Here is an 18,405-nt window from a genome sequence, read left to right on the forward strand (position 1 = left end):
TGCCTGTCACTGAAGTATTCCATAGGTGAGGCCAAAAGTCAATGCATTTGTACATTTCAAGCCTTTGGTGGCGCTTTTCCCAGTTCTCTTCCCTTTCCACACTTCTCTCAGATTAGAAAATCCAGGGCAGGTGCTAGAATAGAAGATTCTCTAGAAATCTCAAACTAGGTTAGCAGGGCCTGGGGTGAATCCCTCACCCCACATTCTGTCTCTTGCAAGCAGCGGCCTCCAGCGGCTTAGCACCACCGCCCGCGGAAAGTCCCTCCTTCAGGTTGTTAGTCCCTCCAGTGAGGGCTGAAGTTCTGGCTTGTTTTTGCTTTTCCACTGTTCATTAGAGATGAAGCCTTGAGCTGCTTATAATTTCCTGCTAATAGTCCTGTCTCCCTCTGCCAGCCATTTGGAGCTCATGGGCTGGTAAGAACAGCTCATGAAAAACACAGAAACAAAAACCAGCCAGCTCGGTACTGTGGCAAGAGGTGTGGGCCCTGCCCTGACTGGCAGAGCAGACCTGGGCTTCCACGGAAGCACCCTGTGCCTCAGTAGTCTCATCGGCAAAACGGGGGCGCTACCCCTGTGGACGTGTTACCAGCCTAGTCCCTCGTGGCCAGCCTTCCCCATGGTATTTGGGGTTACACAAGGCTCAAAGCCCAGCGAGCCAACGGGGTCACACTTTTTAGTAGATGGGAGCTAACCCTCAGCCTCACTTTCTCCTGAGGAGACCACTCCGTCCTCTCAACAAACACTCAGCCAGGCTCCAAATTCATCCTCGACTTTGATGAGTGGACAGCAGATGGTTCCTGTGGTCTCTCCAGACTGGATGGAAGGGGACATTCCTCCCAGCGTGAAGGCTAGCCCCTAGGAACTGGCAACCGAATGGGATTGCAAGTGGTCTCAAAGCCATGTAGTCGGGAGCGTCTGGGTGGCTCAGCCGGTTAAGCATCCGACTCTTGGTTTCAGCTCACAATGATCTCGGGGTCGTGGGAATGAGCCCCGCCTCAGACTCCACATACGGCCTGGAGTCTGTTTGAGAGTCTCCCTCTCTCTCTGCCCAGCCCCCTGCCCACATGTGCTCTCTCTCTCTCTCAAATAAATAGTCTTTAGAAAAAGAAAAAAAAAGTTTAAAACCACGTTATCAGGAGCGCCTGGGTGGCTCAACTGGTTGAGCATCCAAAGCTTGGTTTTGGCTCAGGTCATGATCTCAGGGTCGTGAGATCCAGCCCCGCCTCGGGCTCTGCGCTAATCAGGGGGTCTGCTTGAGATGCTCTCCCTCTCCCTCTGCCTCTCTCCCTACTCATGCTTTCTCTCTCAAATAAGTAAATAAATCTTAAAAACAAAAACAAAAAAACAGAACCATGTAGTCAGATTTCCAGGATCGAGATTCTTTATTTTGTGATTTATCAGTAGAAAAGGAAACATTTAATACTGAAATCTAAACATACAGTACACCTATTAGCGGTCTGACTTCAATCACTCAACAAATTGCTCAACTGTAAAGACAAATCCTTCTCCCATGCACACTCCCCATGTCCCCTCTGCCCCCTGGGATGCCAGGGCCCCATGGAGATTCTAGTTGCCTTCTGGGCTTGTTTCCTGCCACCTGGCCCAAAGGTGACCTGTGTCTGTAAGACAGAGCAATTAGTGAGACCAGATTTTCAGGCCACAGTGCTGGAGAGCTGGCCTGTCACTGCACAAACGTGAACTCCTCTGGCTCTGGGGTAAAAAAAGAGAGCAGGAAAGGCTCACCTGTGGCCAGGTGAACCTGGGAATGGGACCACACACCACACACACACACAGACTAATGATTAACAACCCATGAAGGAAAACATGAAACAAACGAGAGGGGCTCTAGCACCCAGTCTGTCAAACGTGTCGTCCATCACACAGAGGACCCAGCAACAGAGAGGGGTCAAAACCAGTTAGGAGGGCCGGTCCACTCCATACTGGAGGGTGAACTCTTGGGCCTTTCTGTTGAACAGCTCTGGGTCCCGCGTCAGCAGGTCGGCGAGCTCCACCCGAACTGGCTGCCCCAGGTCTGGTCTATTCACCAGCACGCTGAGAGCCTCCAAGACTGGGGAGAGAGGCCAGATCAGGACATTAGGATGAGAGAAAGACCCTGGGAAGGAGGCGATGGCAGCCCACCCCTAGGTCCCCCGGCATCCCATACTCACTCTGTGGAGGACTCCCAAGGAGGTTCCATCTCCTTGGATGGAATGACCATGATAACTCTATGACCAAGTCAAATGGCCCTCATTCCTCACTGATGGGGCCCAGAGCCCTGACCGGCTGCACCAGTGCTTTCAAACCACGTTCTGTGGCTTCAGAGAAGCTTCCCATCATGGGGGTTGATGAGATAAATGGGGTTTCTGAGTCTCACCCCCTTTTCAACAAGAACCACTCTGTTTTTCTGTTTGATAGGATTCTAAATAAATCAACTTTTATTTGGGAAAAAGGGTTCTGATACTAAAGACTGGAAACCATGACTGCCCAGTGGCTCCCAATCTTTCCTCTGGGAACCTGGTGAAGGGAGTGGCCCATCACTTGAGGCATGTGCACATGCGAACATACACAAACATGGGGTTCTAAGCAAAGAGCGCTCTACAGTCCCCCTGGACGCATCTCCCCTCCCCTTTTCCCCCCAGGGATCCTTGTTCCTAAGGCTAAGAATTCTGAGCTGGTCGTGGAGCCTGGGTGGCTCAGTTAAGCATTTGACTCTTGATTTCAGCTCAGGTCCTGATCTCAGGGGCATGAGATCAAGCCCAGCATCAGGCTCCTTGCATAGTGGGGAGTCTGCTTGAGTTTCTCTCCCTCTCCCATCCCCTCAGTTGCACCCCCACTCAAGCGTGCACGCTCTCTCTTTATCTGTCTCTTAAAAAAATAAATGAGGAAAAAAAAAAAGAGGGACGCCTGGGTGGCTCAGTGGTTAAGCGCCTGCCTTCGGCCCAGGGTGTGATCCTAGAGTCCTGGGATCAAATCCCACATCGCGTTCCCTGCATGGAGCCTGCTTCTCTCTCTGCCTGTCTCTGCCTCTCTCTCTCTCTCTCTGTGTCTCTCATGAATAAATAAATAGAATCTTTAAAAATTAATTAATTAATTAATTAATTAATTTTAAAAAAGAAGAACTGAGCTGGTCCAGAAGCAAGACAGACTCTGCACACAGATCACACTCATGGAGTCTAGAAACACACTGTCCACTATGGTAGCCACTAGCCATGTGCAGATACATAACTTGAAACGAATTAAAATTAATTGCAATTAGGAACTCAGTTCCTCAGTCACATTAGCCACATGTCAGGTGCTCAAGAGCCACACGTGGCTACTGACTGGGGAACCACATTGTGCGGCTATGGAACATTTCTTTCTCTACAGAACGTCTTCCTGGGGAGCGCTGTCCTAGAGTCAGCCAAGCCTGGCTTTGAAGCCCAGCTCGGCCACTTGCCAGCTGTATAACAGCGGGCGAGCGCTTGACCTGTCACATGCCCCAGGGTCCTCACCTAGTTAAACAACGGGGCGACAGGGACACCGCACATGGGGCTGCTAGGGATTTGGGCAAAGCCAGCGTGCGAAGCTCCCAGCATGGTCCTCCAAGGGCTTAATCGACGTGTACTGCCATCATTGGGCCAATCCCCTCGACTGTCATTATGGCACCAAGCCTGGGGAGGAGCAGACCTCACCAAGGTCCGCAGACAGAGCTCCAGAGTGCTTCCCCCTAGAGCCTACGGCTTCTCTCTCCCATGACCCCTAACCATGCTGCTCTGTTACACCTGCCCAGGTAGACGAGCAGAGGCAGCACCAGGCCAGCCAGCCCAGGATCTCAGGATGCATCCCTTCTGCCCAAAGACAGGCTGAGACCTGCAATCTTTATTTCCCCTTCTTTGGGCTTTCCTGCCTCAAAACCAGTCCCATAACCCTGAATCCAGGATCAGTCCGTCCTGTTAGGGGAGACCCAGTCCCACCTTGGCAGGCCTTGGTGTGAGGATTCCAGTTCTCCTTGCTGATGATGGGCAGGCAAACATCTCCGTCATGGCCCACGTTGGGGTGGTAGATCCTGGTGGTGAAGGTCACCGTGGGGGGCTTGAACGGGTAGTCCTCGGGGAAGCTGATGCGCAGGTGGAAGGCCTTGAGGTTATAGGGTGGTTTCTCCTGTGCAACAGAAGGTTAAGCTCTGTTTTAAGACATGTCTCCTCCAGAAAGATGGTTTTCCTCCTAGGGCCTTGGTCTGGCTCCCCTCCTCCCCACCCTACCCTGGGTTCCCAGCATCCTCTGCTATACCCCCAGGTAGGACCATGAATGGATACAGATGGCACCTGCACGCACTTGATGACTGAGCCACAGATTCGTGGAAGAGTCGAGTCACAAAACAACACTGGCCTGGGAGTTACAAAAATCGGACCCTGGTTCTTGCTGGGCAACTGACTGCAGGCCAGCCACCCCCACCTCTGAGTCTGTTTCCTCATTCGAAAATTGGGTCAAGTTTGACTAGATGAGCTCTAAGAACCACCTCCTTTTTTTTCTTTTCCCCAATAATGAACTTTTTTCCAGTTCTACTGAAAAATAATTGACAGATATCACCGCATAAATTTTAGGTGTATAGCGCAAAGGTTTGATTTACATACACAGTGAAATGAGCACGATGGGCTTAGCTAATATCCATCTTCTCATAGAGATACAATAAGAAGAAAAAGAAAAAAGGTAAAAGTTTCTCCTGGTGATTAAAACTCTTAGGATTTACTGTCTTACTTTCCTGTGTGCCACACAGCAGTGTCAGCTACTGTCCCCATGCTGTGTGTCCTCAGCACTTACCTATCTTATAAATGGAAGTCTGCACCTTTTTTAAAAAAAAAAAATTTGATTTTTGTTTATTGGAGAGAGCACACACAGGGGGAGCGGCAGGCAGAGGGAGAGAAGCCAGCTCCCCCCCAGAACAGGGAGCCCGATGTGGGGCTTGATCCTAGGACCCCGGGATCATGAGCCAAGCTGAAGGCAGACACTTAATTAACTGACCCACCCAGGCACCCCTACACATTTTATTTTTGAAAAACATTTTAAGTAGGTTCCATATCCTGTGTGGATCCCAACATGGGGCTTGAACTTAGAACCCTGAGATCAAGACTTGAGCTGAGAGCAAGAGTCAGATGCTTCCCTGACTGAGACCCTGAAGTCTATACCTTTTTACCACTTCCCTCCATATACCCCCCTCTGCCTCCGATAAACACCAGAACCTGATCTCCTTTTCTGTCAGTTCAGTTTTTTGGGTTTTGTTTCTTTAGATTCCACATATAAGAGACCACATGGCATGTCTTTCTCTGCTTGACTTATTTCACTTCACATAATACCTTCAAGGTCTTTGCATGTTGTCACCAACGGTCATCTGAGAATTAGGGGAGGAGGAAGGACAGATATCTTCTCTGTGGGCACAGTGAGCAAGTGATGGAGAACATCATTATTAGTGGTGAGAGGACATGGAGAAAATGAAATGCTAAGATGTCAGGAGCTCGGGGATGTAAAATGGTGCAGCTGCTGTGCAAAACTACATGGCAGTTCCTTAAAAATCAAAACATAGAATTAGGGGGATCCGTGGGTGGCTCAGCGATTTAGCACTGCCTTCAGCCCAGCGCGTGATCCTGGAGACCCGGGATGGAATCCCACGTCGGGCTCCCTGCATGGAGCCTGCTTCTCCCTCTGCCTGTGTCTCTGCCTCTCTCTCTCTCTCTCTGTGTGTCTCTCATGAATAAATAAATAAAATCTTGAAAAAAATATATAGAATTAGCATAAGATCCAGCAGTTTCAGCTCCAAGTACGTACCCAAAGGAACCGAAAGCAGCGACTCCAATAGATACTTGTACACCTGTGCTCACAGCAGCATGATTCACAGGGGCAAAAAGTTGAAAGAACTGAAATGCCCCTCAATGAATGAGTGGGTAAACAAAGTGTGGCCTATATGTACGATAGGATGTTGCTCACCCTTAAGAAAGAATGGTAAGGGACGCCTGGGTGGCTCAGTGGTTGAGTGTCTGCCTTTGGCTTAGGGTGTGACCCCAGAGTTCTGGGATCGAGTCCCATATCAGGCTCCCTGCAGGAGCCTGCTTCTCTCTCAGTCTGTGTCTCTGCCTCTCTCTTTCTGTGTCTCTCATGAATAAATAAATAAATAATTTTAAAAACCTTAAAAAAAAAAAAAAAGAAGAATGGTAAAGTGCCACAATGTGGATGAACTCTGAAAACGTTATGCTAAGTGAAATAAGGTAGAAAAAAAGAGAGCAAATACTATAGGACTCCACTCGGGGGAGGTACCTAGGAGTCAGATTCACAGCCATAAAATAGAAAATGAGTTGGCAGGTGCTGAGTGGGGTGGGGAGCAGGAATGGGGAGTCAGTGTTTCATGGGTACAGAGTTCCAGAAGGGAAAGATGAAAGTGTTCTGGAGGTGGACCATGGGGATAGTCGCACAACAATGGGAACATACTGAGTGCCGCTGACTATAAACATGAGGGTTAGAATGGGGGGCGCCGGGGTGGCTTGGTCGGTGAGGCAGTTAAACATCTGACTCTTGGTTTCAGCTCAGGTCATGAGATGGGGGACCTGGGATCGAGTCTTGAGTTGGACCCTGCATTCTTCATGGAGTCAGCTTGTCCATCTCCCTTGCCCCACTGCTCCCCTCCGCCCTCTCAAATGGATAAAATCTTTAAAAAGAAAAAAAGGCTTAGAATGGCAAATCGTGTTATCATGTACTTTTACCAGAATTAAAAAAAAAAAAATTCTTAAAGAAAGAAATCAGGGGCTGGAGTGACTGGGGGTTTGGGGTTGCCAGGAGCCAGACCCTCCAGACTCTGAACAACCTAAAAGCTCTCCCGAGCATCTACTCTGTGCCACCTTATGTGAAGGGCTTGACACACATTAGTCCACGCAGCGGAAGGTAGGGATTACATGGCCTTTGGAGCCACTCTGCCTCAGGATGAATCTTGGCTCTGCTATCCCCTTGCTGTGTGATCTTATGCAAGTAACTTAACCTCTCTGTGCTTCTATATGAGAATAATAATAGGCTTCTTCACAGAGCTTATGTGAGTAGTAAATGAGTTCATTTATGTTAAGGCCTTAGAACAGGGCCTTCACATGGGAAGCACTACCTTTGGAGAATACAGGAAGTATTTTTTTTTAAGATTTTATTTATTCATTTATTTATGAGAGAGAGAGAGGCAGAGACACAGGCAGAGGGAGAGGCAGGCTCCATGCAGGGGGTCCGATGTGGGACTCGATCCTGGGACCCCAGGATCATGCCTGGAGCCAAAGGCAGACACTCAACTGCTGAGCCACCCAGGTGTCCCAATACAGGAAGTATTATGAAAACTCACCGCTACTAGCATTTATATTATGATGAGGAAACTCAAGTTCACTGTAGCTTGCCAGGGCCACAGTGGTGCGCTGGCCAGGAACCTAGCACGGTCGTCCCTACATCCCCACACATAAGCACTAGTCTACGCTCCCAGAAGTGAGCAGCCTGAGGACTCAGGTGACCCCAGCACAAGGGCACAGGGGCTCCCTGCTGGTTCCAAAGCTCCAGCTCCTTTCAGAAACTTCTACTGAGAAGACAAGACAAAGACAGCCAGAATGACCTACAGATCTAAACCCAGGGTCAAGGTTTTAAAAGAGCTCCTCTTCATTTAGCAGAGGGCAAAACGGGAGCCATCGTGGTCCTGGGAGGGTCTGAGATAGAAGAAGGGATGGCCTAAGGGCTGATGAGGAGAATGTCTCAGCATTTCTATTCTTTGTTTTTTTTAATATTTTATTTGTTTATTCATGATAGACAAGAGAGAGAGAGAGGCAGAGACACAGGCAGAGGGAGAAGCAGGCTCCATGCAGGGAGCCCGACGTGGACTCGAATCTGGGACTCCAGGATCACGCCCTGGGCCAAAGGCAGGCACTAGACCACTGAGCCACCCAGGGATCCCCTCAGCATTTCTATTCTTGATAAGAAGAGCCCTGGCAGGTGCTGGGGATGGTGTGGGGGGTGGCGCTCAGCTGGTTACGCGTCTGCCTTGGCTCAGGTCATGATCGGGGGTCCTAGGATGAGCCCTGTATCAGGCTTCCCAGTGAAGAGTTTGCTTCTCCCTCTGTCCCTGCTGCTCCTGCTGCTTGGTGCAGGTGCTCTCTCTCTGTCAAATAAATAAAATAAAATCATTAAAAAATAAAAAAAAGGAAAAAGAAAAAAAAAGCCCTGGCCTGTGAGGTAGAGACAGGGCCAAGGGTGAAGCCTCAGGACAGGATGGAGAACACCGGTGTGTCCTGCCTGCAGGGGTGCATGCCAGCTTCCAGGGCCCTAATGGGGAAGGAGAGCGGAGCCCTGGAGCAGCGGCCCCAGGAGCTGCCCCAGCTCTGCCTCGGGCCTGCGGTGTGGCTGGGAGCTCCTCAGGGAATCAGTTTCCCATCCGTGACATGAAGAAGTTGGACCACCCGATGGCTTCACACCGTACCTTGGGGTCGGCTGAGAAAGTCTGATTTCCTTCTAAGTTTTGGGTTTAGAGAAAGTGTGTGGCTATCCCCAGAGCCCTGCCACCTTACCCTGTGCTACCTTCTGTGTGACGAACCACTCAGCCCCCTCGGCTTCCATTCCCTCTCATCTCTGTAAAAGATGCCAGGCTTCCTGGTGGGGTGGTTGAGAGGACTGCAGGATGACTGCTCAGGCAGTATCCTGGAAACAGTGCTCAGGCCACAGGGGCTCTCAGTGAATGGGAACTCTTACCAGGAGCTCCCAAGGCTCGTCCCACCGTCAGCCTCCCTGATATGAAGTAACAAGGGGGGCCACCTTGGTAAGCGTATATACTGAGATGGAGGTTTTGAAGGGCCATCTGTCTGCTTGCCCCACAGACCTTTCTGGATTCTCTTTCCCCTGCCTCCCAACCACGCCTCCTTTATGGCTTCACCAGACACTTGGGGGCCCCCTTAGCTGGCTGTTCTGCATCAATCTTCCCAACCAATATGCTTGTTCAGGACCTCTGCATGGATGGAAGGTCTCTGGCTAGTTTCTGGGAGCACACCTACTGTGCTACTGTGATTTATAAGAAATATATATTTGAGGGGCACCTGGGTGGCTCAGTGGTTGAGCGCCTGCCTTTGGCTTGGGTTGTGATCCCGGGGTCCTGGGTAGAGTCCTGCTTCTCCCTCTGCCTGTGTCTCTGCCTCTCTCTGTATGTCTCTCATGAATAAATAAATAAAATCTTTTAAAAAGAAAAGAAAAAGAAATATATATTTGGTCATTCAGACATATTTCTCAGGTTTGTCCATAGCTCCCCGGCTCCCAGCTCTCAAAACCCTTAGAATTTCCCAAGTGTTGAGAGTGACCCAAATGTTATGTTAATGAGATAGTTTTTGGAAACACCTAAGGATGGGGCTGGAGCTGGGGAGCCAACCACAGGGTTGGACGGTTGGAGGGGAGAAGGACTACAGTTCAATCGCCAATGGCCAATGACCAATGACTTCATCATTCATGCTTATGGAATGAAGCCTCCACAAAAACCCAAAAAAGACAGGTTTCAGGGAGCTTCTGGGCTGGTGAACAGGTGAAGGTTTGGGCAGAGTGGTGCACTTGGGGAGGGTGTGGAAGCCCCGTGCCCTCCCCCATGCCTGGCCCTGTGCATCTCTTCCATCTGGCTGTTCTGTATTATACCCTTTCAGAAAATACGCTCATCTAGTAAAAGGAAAATGTCTCTGCATTCTGTGCACCACCCCAGCAGATTAACTGAACCTGAGGAAGGGGTCATGGGAATCTCTGATTTATAACCATTCGGTCAGAAGCAGCTGGACTTGCAACTGATATCTGAGAGGAGTTTGGAGAGTGTGTGCAGAGGGGACAGTCTCGTGGGACTGGGCCGTAATCTGTGTGATCTGACGCTATCTCCAGGGAGATAGTGTCAGAAGGGAGTTAAAGAGGAAGACACCAGCTGGTGTCCTGAGAACTGCTTGCTGGTGAGGCAGGGCATGCCCTCCACATACTGGAATTGTGCTCAGACCAGAAAACCAACCACTTTGTCTTGCCAAACAATAGGGCCTTCTGATTTCACAGTATCCACTGCAATGGGACCTTCCCCGAGTATCCCTGTCGTCCACCTTCTTCCTTCTGACCTGCTCCCCAACTTTGACTCATCCACCTCAGAGCTAGCTTCCCTGGGATCTAATCCGTCCCTGGAGCACCTTCTGGCACCTTCATCCTCTGGCACCTGAGGTCCAGAGCAGGTGTTCTTACTCCAAGCCAGGTAAATGGGTTGCTTGAACCTAGCAGCCCACAGGACACAACAGACGTCCATATGTGGCCCCGACTCCAGCCTTTCTCCCCTTTTCAAGACTACAGATCAGTTAAAGAGAAGATGGCCTAAATCAGGACACTGCGTTGTCCAAATCCTAAAGAAGTAAGAAGTAAGAAGTCCTAAATAAATAATCCAGTGAATTGTTCTCTTTATATTCCAAAGAGCTACCAAAAATGTTCACTGTTTTAATTTTTATGTTCACAAAACTAAAGGTGTGTAGATGACTGTCCCGTAGAAAACACTGTCCATCTATTAATGATAAAATAGAAATCTTGGCAGTCAGACAGGTCCTCTAGAATATGGTTTTCAGGGGAGATTTTATTGAGAGAGATCTCATAAATGGAGAAAAATCAAAATCAGAGAAGAGTTACCTACGTAGTCACACCTAACAGTAGTTGTCCAATCCCTACATTGCAAACCTGAAACTAACATATCGCTGTATGCAAACTACACTGGAATTAAAAAAAAAAAAAAAAGTTGTCTGAAATATGATCATTAAAAGAAAGCAAAATACATTGTAGGTTTGAGAGGTCAAATTCCGCCAACTGTGAAAAACAGGAAGTTTATCCCTATCCCTTGACAAAGATCCAAGGGATCTGTTTCCTTCTTTCGATGTCATTTGTTTGCTGACACTTGTGTGGCGGGCTTGGTGACTACTGGTTTGAGGAAAGAGTCTCCTACTAAATCCAGAAGTCTTTCAGCCTCTTCATCAGCCTGCTTCGACCTCAGAAACAATCAACCCAGAGACCTCTGCCCATGACTGGTCTCCGGGCAAGAAAAGGATTCTAGGCAGGGTAAAGTCTGAAGTAGTCCTAAGCCTCCCTATGTCCTTGGCCTGTTATCCCAAACAAAAGCCATGGTCCCCAGGAACACTCACGGGCAGGAGGAGCACATGCCACACCAGGACGTCCGCATCATCACTGAACAGGTCCCGTAGGTAGGGGGGAAGCTTTGCCTGAAGACTCTCCAGCTCCTGCAGGGGGCACAGCAGTGGGCAGAGGGTTAGCCTCCCCTACTTCAGCCCCCCATCTGCCTGCCTGTCCCAGCAGCAAGCTGTCCCAAGTCCCAAAGGACACCCTCTGGGACAGGAGCTGGCAAAGAGTCCTTACTGAGCACCTAGAATGTGCCAGGCTCGGGGGCTCCAGGGTGGCTCAGTGTCTGACACTTTTTTTTTTTAAGATTTTATTTATTTATTCATGAGAGACACAAAGAGAGAGGGAGGCAGAGACACAGGCAGAGGGAGAAGCAGGCTCCATGCAGGGTGGGACTCAATCCCAGGCCCTGGACCAAAGGCGGCGCTAAACCGCTGAGCCATCTGGGCTGCCCAAGTGTCTGACTATTGATTTCAGCTCAGGTCATGATCTCAGGGCCCTGGGGCTGAGCCACACATCCAGCTCCCTTCTCAGCGGAGAGTCTGCATCTCTCCCTCTGCCCCTCCTCTGCTTATACACGCTGTCTCACTCAAAGAATAAATAAATTTTTTTTTAAAAAAAAGATTTTATGGGACGCCTGGGTGGCTCAGGGGTTTGATGCCTGCATTCGGCCCAGGATATGATCCCAGAGTCCAGAGATCGAGTCCCATGTCAGGCTCCCTGTGTGGAGCCTGCTTCTCCCTCTGCCTGTGTCTCTGCCTCTGTCTCTCTGTGTGTGTGTCTCTTATGAATAAATAAAATCTTAAAAAAAGAAAAAAAGAATGTGTCGAGCACAGTGCTGAGTGTTTTAAGTAACTTATCTGCCTTAAGCCTCACCAATCTCTTTAGGTACTAAGTGGAGGGGGGGATGCATGATCCTTGTTTCCAGACATTATGACCACTCGGAAATAAACTCTATCTGGAGCCTTTCCTCCTAAAACCAAGATACTACATACGACACCTCTGTCCTCTCGCTCTCTCCCTGGAGAGACACAAGGTCCTCATTTTCTCCCTCCCTCCCTTCTTCCCAAGGCATCCACTGTGTGTCCAGCATGACAACAGGCCCTTATGTGCTCATGACAAACTCCTCCAGACCAGGGCCAGGCAAGGGAGATGGTTCAGGCTGACTGTAGCTCAGGATAACTCTACACTCCAAACAGAGAAACAAGGGAACAAGGAGTGACTCACACCCCTGCCCCAGCCACGCCACCCCAGGATGTGGCCCAGGCGCCTGCATATCACTGGATTCGCCCTCCAGCCCGTTACAGGGCATCCTCTACTGACACTGGAGTGGGAAGGGCCCCACTCTCAGAAACTTCCCTGTGGTACTGGCAGAAACATGAATGTGACTGTGTGAGGAACGTGTGCGCACACACAATAGGGAAGGACAGGACAGGGGAGCAGGAAGGTTTTGCATACGGTGCCACTGAGCCAGGCCACGCAGAGTACACAGGAGTCCGCCATGCAGAGAAGGGGACAGGCACCAAGGCAGAGGGCCCAGTGAGAGCAAATGTGTATGGTGTGCCCCATGCTTAAGAGTTATGGATGGAAAAGGGTTCTATGGTCAAGTACATTGGAAAACACAAAGCTAAACAGATTTCTTTACTGCAGGACTTCCCAGAACCTTTAATATGCTATTGTGCATCGTGAATCTCCAAGATGTGAGCCCACAGCACGCAGTTCTTCTCAAACATATCTGACCAAAGGACAGCCTGGGTGGCTCAGTGGTTTGGCGCCTGCCTTCAGCCCAGGGCGTGATCCTGGAGACCCGGGATCGAATCCCATGTCAGGCTCCCTGCATGGAGTCTGCTTCACCCTCTGCCTGTGTCTCTGTCTTTCTCTCTTTCTCTCTGTGTCTCTCACGCATAAATAAATAAAATCTTTTTAAAAAATCTGACCAAAGAACCCTGCTCCCTTTTTGGGGTCCATCCTGTAGGACAACAGACCTTTTTTTTTAGAAAGCAAAACAACAAGAATAACAAATAAAAAGACATCCAAGGACATGTCATATTCCTCTGGAACACCAAATGGTTATTATAAACCATCAGTTTTCTTTTCTTTTAAAGATTTTATTCATTTATTTATTCATGAGAGACACAAAGAGAAAAGCAGAGACACAGGCAGAGGGAGAAACAGGTTCCCTGTGGGGAGTTGGATACAGGGCTCAATCCTGGGATCCTGGGCTCACGACCTGAAGCCAAAGGTGGACACTCAACCACTAAGCCACCCAGGGGTCCCAAACCATTGGTTTTCAAACTGGTGCCAATTTGACCCCACCCCTCCAGCGGACACTGGGCAATGCCTACAGCCACTTTGGGTTGTTGCAGGAAAGTGCCACCAGCATCTAGTGAGTAGAGGCCAGGGATGCTGACAGACATCATACAAGGGGTTACCCAGCCCCAAATGTCAATAGTGACAAGGCTGAGAAATGGTGGTACAAACAAAAGGAAGACAGAAATCTCAAACTTAGTCCACAGCTTGGGAGGGGCTCTTCAGGCTGTGGACCACGTGAACTTTCTCTGCACCCCCAACATCTAAACGCAACCCTGGCCTCATCGCCTGTGTCTCAGCCCATACTCCGTCTCTGTTCATACCAACAAACTGCTTCTTGTGCCTTGTACCCAGAGTCTATGACCCCTCAATTATATTTTACTCCCCAAGTAGAAGCACCTGCTACCATGAATCCTAGCTCCAGTAACATCTATGACCCTCTGGCAAGAAGGAAGCCCTAGGGACACCTGGGTGGCTCAGTGGTTGAGCGTCTGCCTTTGGCTCAGGTCGTGATCCCGGAGTCCTGGGATCGAGTCCTGCATGGCGCTTCCCACAGGGAGCCTGCTTCTCCCTCTGCCTGTGTCTCCTGCTTCTTTCTCTGTGTCTCTCATGAATAAACAAATAAAATCTAAAGGAAAAAAAAGTGAGGGCCATCACCTCACAGACATAGTTTAAAAAAAAGAAAAAAAGGAACGAAGCCCTAAGCCAAACAGAGAAGCTCTGGAATGGACATCTTCCTGACTTTACTATAACGGGGATCACTTGGACCTTTCGGTTGTAGAAGAGTTCTGCCAAAGATGCTGCAAGCCTGAGGATAGTGAAACTCAAGCTAAGACGCCCCGTTTTTTCCTGAGGCCGGTTAGGAAACCACCTGACTCCGAGGAACAGAAAATGAAAGTAAAGAAGCCATTGGAAGAGCCTGCAGGTTGAGAGCCACCTACCTGGGCTCCACGTCCAGCCCTATCCCTCCCTCCTGGGTGACCCTGGACAACCGAGTTATTCTCTTTGAGCCTCAACTTCCTCATTTGTAAAAATTTATCTCACACAAAGTTGCTGTGGGAACTTCATGAACTAATGTAAATAGCCTGGCACTTAGTCATGTCAGTGTGGCAAATACTGGCTCCCAGCCCTTTCCCATTTGACTAGAAAGACCTTCCGCGTCCTTTTGTTGCTAACCTCCAGATTTCAGCTCTTCTGGGCTTGGCCAGCTCTAGGCCCCAATCTGAGACCTTCTATTTCTCAAAGGTCCAGAGGAGCCGGCAGTCCTCTTCACCCCCCTTAAACCTGCCCCCACCCTACACACTGGAGGGGCACTTCCAAGACAAAGTCTAGGGCATGTCAGACCCACCTCACCACGACTGCTCCTGCTTCCCCACCTCTGCCCACATGCAGGCTACACCCCAGTTCTTCAAACACCCTGGGCTTTCCCACCCTTAAGTTTGCCCACTTCCCATCCTCCCGGACCTCACTTTAAATAGTGTTCCTGACTGGAGGGGCCCCTGGGTGGCTCAGACAGTTAAAGATGGACTTTTTCTTTAAGGATTTTATTTATGTATTCATGAGACACAGAGAGACAGAAGCAAAGGGAGAAGCAGGCTCCCTGCCGGGAGCACGATGCAGAACTCATCCCAGGACCCTGGGATCACGACCTGAGCCAAAGGCAGACGACGCTCAACCACTGAGCCACCGAGGGGCCCCAAGCATGGACTTTCTGATTTCAGCTTGCTGGGGTCCTGATCTCAGGGTCGTGGGATCCAGCCCCAGCCCCAGCTCAGGCTCTGTCCTCCGCATAGAGTCTGCTTGGGATTCTCTCTCTCTCTCAAAAATAAGTCAATCTGCAAACTGTGTCCCTGATTGGAAAGAAAGCTCAAGGAGGGAGGGGCAAGATTTTTGCTCATCTCTGCCTCCCGAGTTCCTAGCACAGGAGCCAGCACATGACAGGCTTCCGACGACATCTGTAGAAGGACGAGCGCGCGCCACCTCCTCCAGGACGCCTTCCAGCTCCGCCTTGGCAGCGTTTCCTCCGGAGAATACCCAGGGGACTTTGTGCCTGACCCCTACTCAACACCCCGTACTTCCCCGGACTCTAGAAACGTAGGTGCCTCATCTCCGGCCGGGGCATGAGCTACTCCAAGGCAAAGGTCTTCTCCCCGTTATCTCTGCGCCTAACCACCCCCTCACCCCAGCGGCGCGCCCGGCTCTCGGAACCTTTCTAGCACCCCCGGGGGACGCGGGCCATTGCCAGGCCAAGTTTCTGGCAGAAGAAACGAAACCGAAACCAGTTTCGGCTCCACGGGAGCCGGCGCAGCCCCATTCCCAGCACAGCCCAGGACCGCAGCGGCAGCCCCGCTCGACCCGCGCCCCCGCCCCCCGCCCGCCCTCGCTCCCCCCGGTCCCGCTCCCGCCCCTCCGGGAGCCCGCTCCTCCGACGCGGCGGCGGCGACGGCGACAAATAACCGCGCTCGGAGAGCCGGGGCGGGATGCAAGGGGCAGGGAGCCGAGGGAGGGGCCGTCCGACCGCCGTTACCTTCGCCACCCGTTTGCTGGCGGTCATCTCGGACCCAGCGTCCCGGCTTCCGCGGCTTCCCCGGCTTCCCGCCGGACTGCGCTCTGGCCCGCCCCCCGCGCCCCGCGCCCCGCCCACTCACTGCGCTCTAGCCCGCCCCCTCCCCGCTGCGCCCCCGCCCACTCGCCGCGCTCTGGCCCGCCCCCTTCCCGCTGTGCCCCGCTCACTCGCCGCGCCCCGCCCACTCGCCGCGCTCTGGCCCACCCAGCCTGTGCGCCCCGCCCACTCGCCGCGCCCCGCCCACCCGCTGCGCCCCGCCCACTCGCTGCGCTCTGGCCCGCCCCTCACGCCCCGCCCACTCGCCGCGCTCTGGCCCACCCAGCCTGTGCGCCCCGCCCACTCGCTGCGCTCTGGCCCGCCCCCACGCCCCGCCCCCTCGCCGCGCCCCGCCCACCCGCTGCGCTCTAGCCCGCCCCCCCCCCCCACTGCGCCCTGCCCACCCGCCGCGCCCCGCCCCCGCCGCGCCGAAGACTCCTGTCCCCGCGGTCCCGCGCGGGGGGCTGGATCCGAGGACCCGCGCGCGTGGCGTTGCTTGCCGAGCCCCCCGCGCCCGCTGGGGGGCGCCGTGCACTGGGCGGAGAGCACCGTGGGGCGCGGCGCCGGTCCGCCCATCCGGGTTCTAGCTGCGGCTCCGGCTCCCGCGACCCCGCATCCCCACGGCCGCCTGGCGCCGCCCGCAGGACCCTCTCCGTGAGTCAGCGCAGGCTGCGCGCGGTGCCAGCGCCGCCCCGCTGCGGGTCGGCCCCGGCCCCCGCCCCGGCCCCCGCCCCGGCCCCCGCCGTCAGACCCCGCCCTGAGCGGCAGGAGCGCGTTCCCGGGGCCCCGGGACCAGCGGCTCCCTCGCCCGGGCGCGGTGTCCGGACTCGAGATGGGTGGGAGGCGGCGTGGACGCCGAGCCGTGCCCTCGGGGCGCTTCTCCCCGGGCGCGGCCTGGGTGCAGAGCACCGCAAGGGGGCGCCGGGGGAGCCGTTCCTCCCGCTCTGGGGTCCCCGGCCGCAGTTCGTTCGGTCCCTGCTGGATTTAAGGCTTAGGGAGGGCCACTCTGAGAACCTACGTGGGAAACGGTTGGGGGAGCCCCATGATGGACTTGGGGAGTCTCTCTTCAAGAGGCCCTCATTTTCCCCTCAGGATGTTCCTGAAAGACACTGCTTGGCCTCAGTAGCCAATACTTAACAAGGATCAGACGTGGGCTCAAAGGCCTTTGTTCCCTCACCTTTGGGACAGGTTCCTATTCGTTTCTAGCATACAGAAGATGCTCGGTAAATTTACTGAATTGAATTAAATAGCATTAATCATTCTGCAAATGCATCCCACCTCTGAGCATTGAAGTTACTTGGCTCTAACGCACTGGGATAAAAACTATGTGGGGTACAGAGCTCGGAATTCAAAATATGTGCCCCAAATACTCCGATTGAGGACCGGGAGGAGAGTCGCTTGGGCACAGGCGCAGAGGTTTCCTGGAAGAGATAAATATCCACGTGAATTGTGAAGTAGCGGAGTTAGCGAGAGTGAGAACGTGGGGTTAGGGTGTATGAAGAAGGAACAGCATGAGCAAAGATGCCGTGGGTGTGCATGGAAAGTGGAGGCGCTTGCCTAGCGTGGGATGAAGTCTTTGCTGCTCTGAGGTTCTTCCTCCATCTGAAGAAGCAGGAAATTCTGCTCTGCCCTGTGTTCCCTGAGAACGTCTCTGGGCTGAAGGGAGACAGAGGACTAGGGCAGTGTCAGGTTAACCCTCCCTGCCCCAGACGGGAAGCCTGCAGAGACTCACTAGGCCAGGCCTAGGGATATGTAGGTCCTGATCCATGACCTGAACAAGCCACTTCCCCTGACTGGGCCCATTTCTCATCCGCGCAGTGGGATGTGGCCCAGAGTGAGGTGCTTAGACAACACCTCCCAGACCAGAAGAAGCCCAGGGAGGGGCCCTAGGGGGATATGTGGGCTCCTTCTAAACCCACTCCTCCCCTCACAGACGCAGTGAAGGCTCACCTTCTGCACAACTTGAACCTTGCAGCAGAAGCAGATAAAGTACATTCCGTACCCACCAAGTACTTGTCAAGGAAATTATTGCATTTTGTCTTCACAACACACAGGCAAGACTTAGAGTTGGCAGAGCTGAATCTTGCGAAAGTCAAGCCTACAGGCCCTTCTGCAATTTTTTGTTGTTGTTGTTGTTGTTTTTAAGATTTTACTTATTTATTCATGAGAGACACAGAGAGGCAGAGACACAGGCAGAGGGAGAAGCAGGCTGCATGCAGGGATCCCGATGTAGGACTCGATCCTGAGACTCCAGGATCACACCCTGGGCTGAAGGCAGGCACTAAACCCCTGAGCCACCCAGGGATCCCCTCGTGCAATCTTTTGAA

At 52.3% G+C, this 18,405-nt stretch overlaps 1 protein-coding gene across 2 annotated transcripts; it reads right to left on the reverse strand.

The window, feature by feature from the left end:
• Positions 1–1,358: 1,358 nt before the first annotated feature.
• Positions 1,359–16,103, reverse strand: UBE2L6 (ubiquitin conjugating enzyme E2 L6). 2 transcript variants are annotated; one of them, XM_077863356.1, is made up of 4 exons: positions 16,004–16,103; positions 11,172–11,267; positions 3,954–4,140; positions 1,359–2,068 (listed from the first exon to the last, which is right to left on the reverse strand). In XM_077863356.1, exons 1-4 carry the CDS (start codon positions 16,028–16,030, stop codon positions 1,917–1,919), a joined length of 462 nt encoding a protein of 153 aa, XP_077719482.1. In that variant the 5' UTR covers positions 16,031–16,103; the 3' UTR covers positions 1,359–1,916. The 2 variants fall into 2 exon arrangements, with proteins under 2 accessions (XP_077719482.1, XP_077719483.1); XM_077863357.1 differs by lacking the exon at positions 11,172–11,267.
• Between the last annotated feature and the right edge of the window lie 2,302 nt (positions 16,104–18,405).

This window comes from Canis aureus, chromosome 21, assembly GCF_053574225.1.
Source record: "Canis aureus isolate CA01 chromosome 21, VMU_Caureus_v.1.0, whole genome shotgun sequence".
Taxonomy (NCBI): Eukaryota; Metazoa; Chordata; class Mammalia; order Carnivora; family Canidae; genus Canis; species Canis aureus.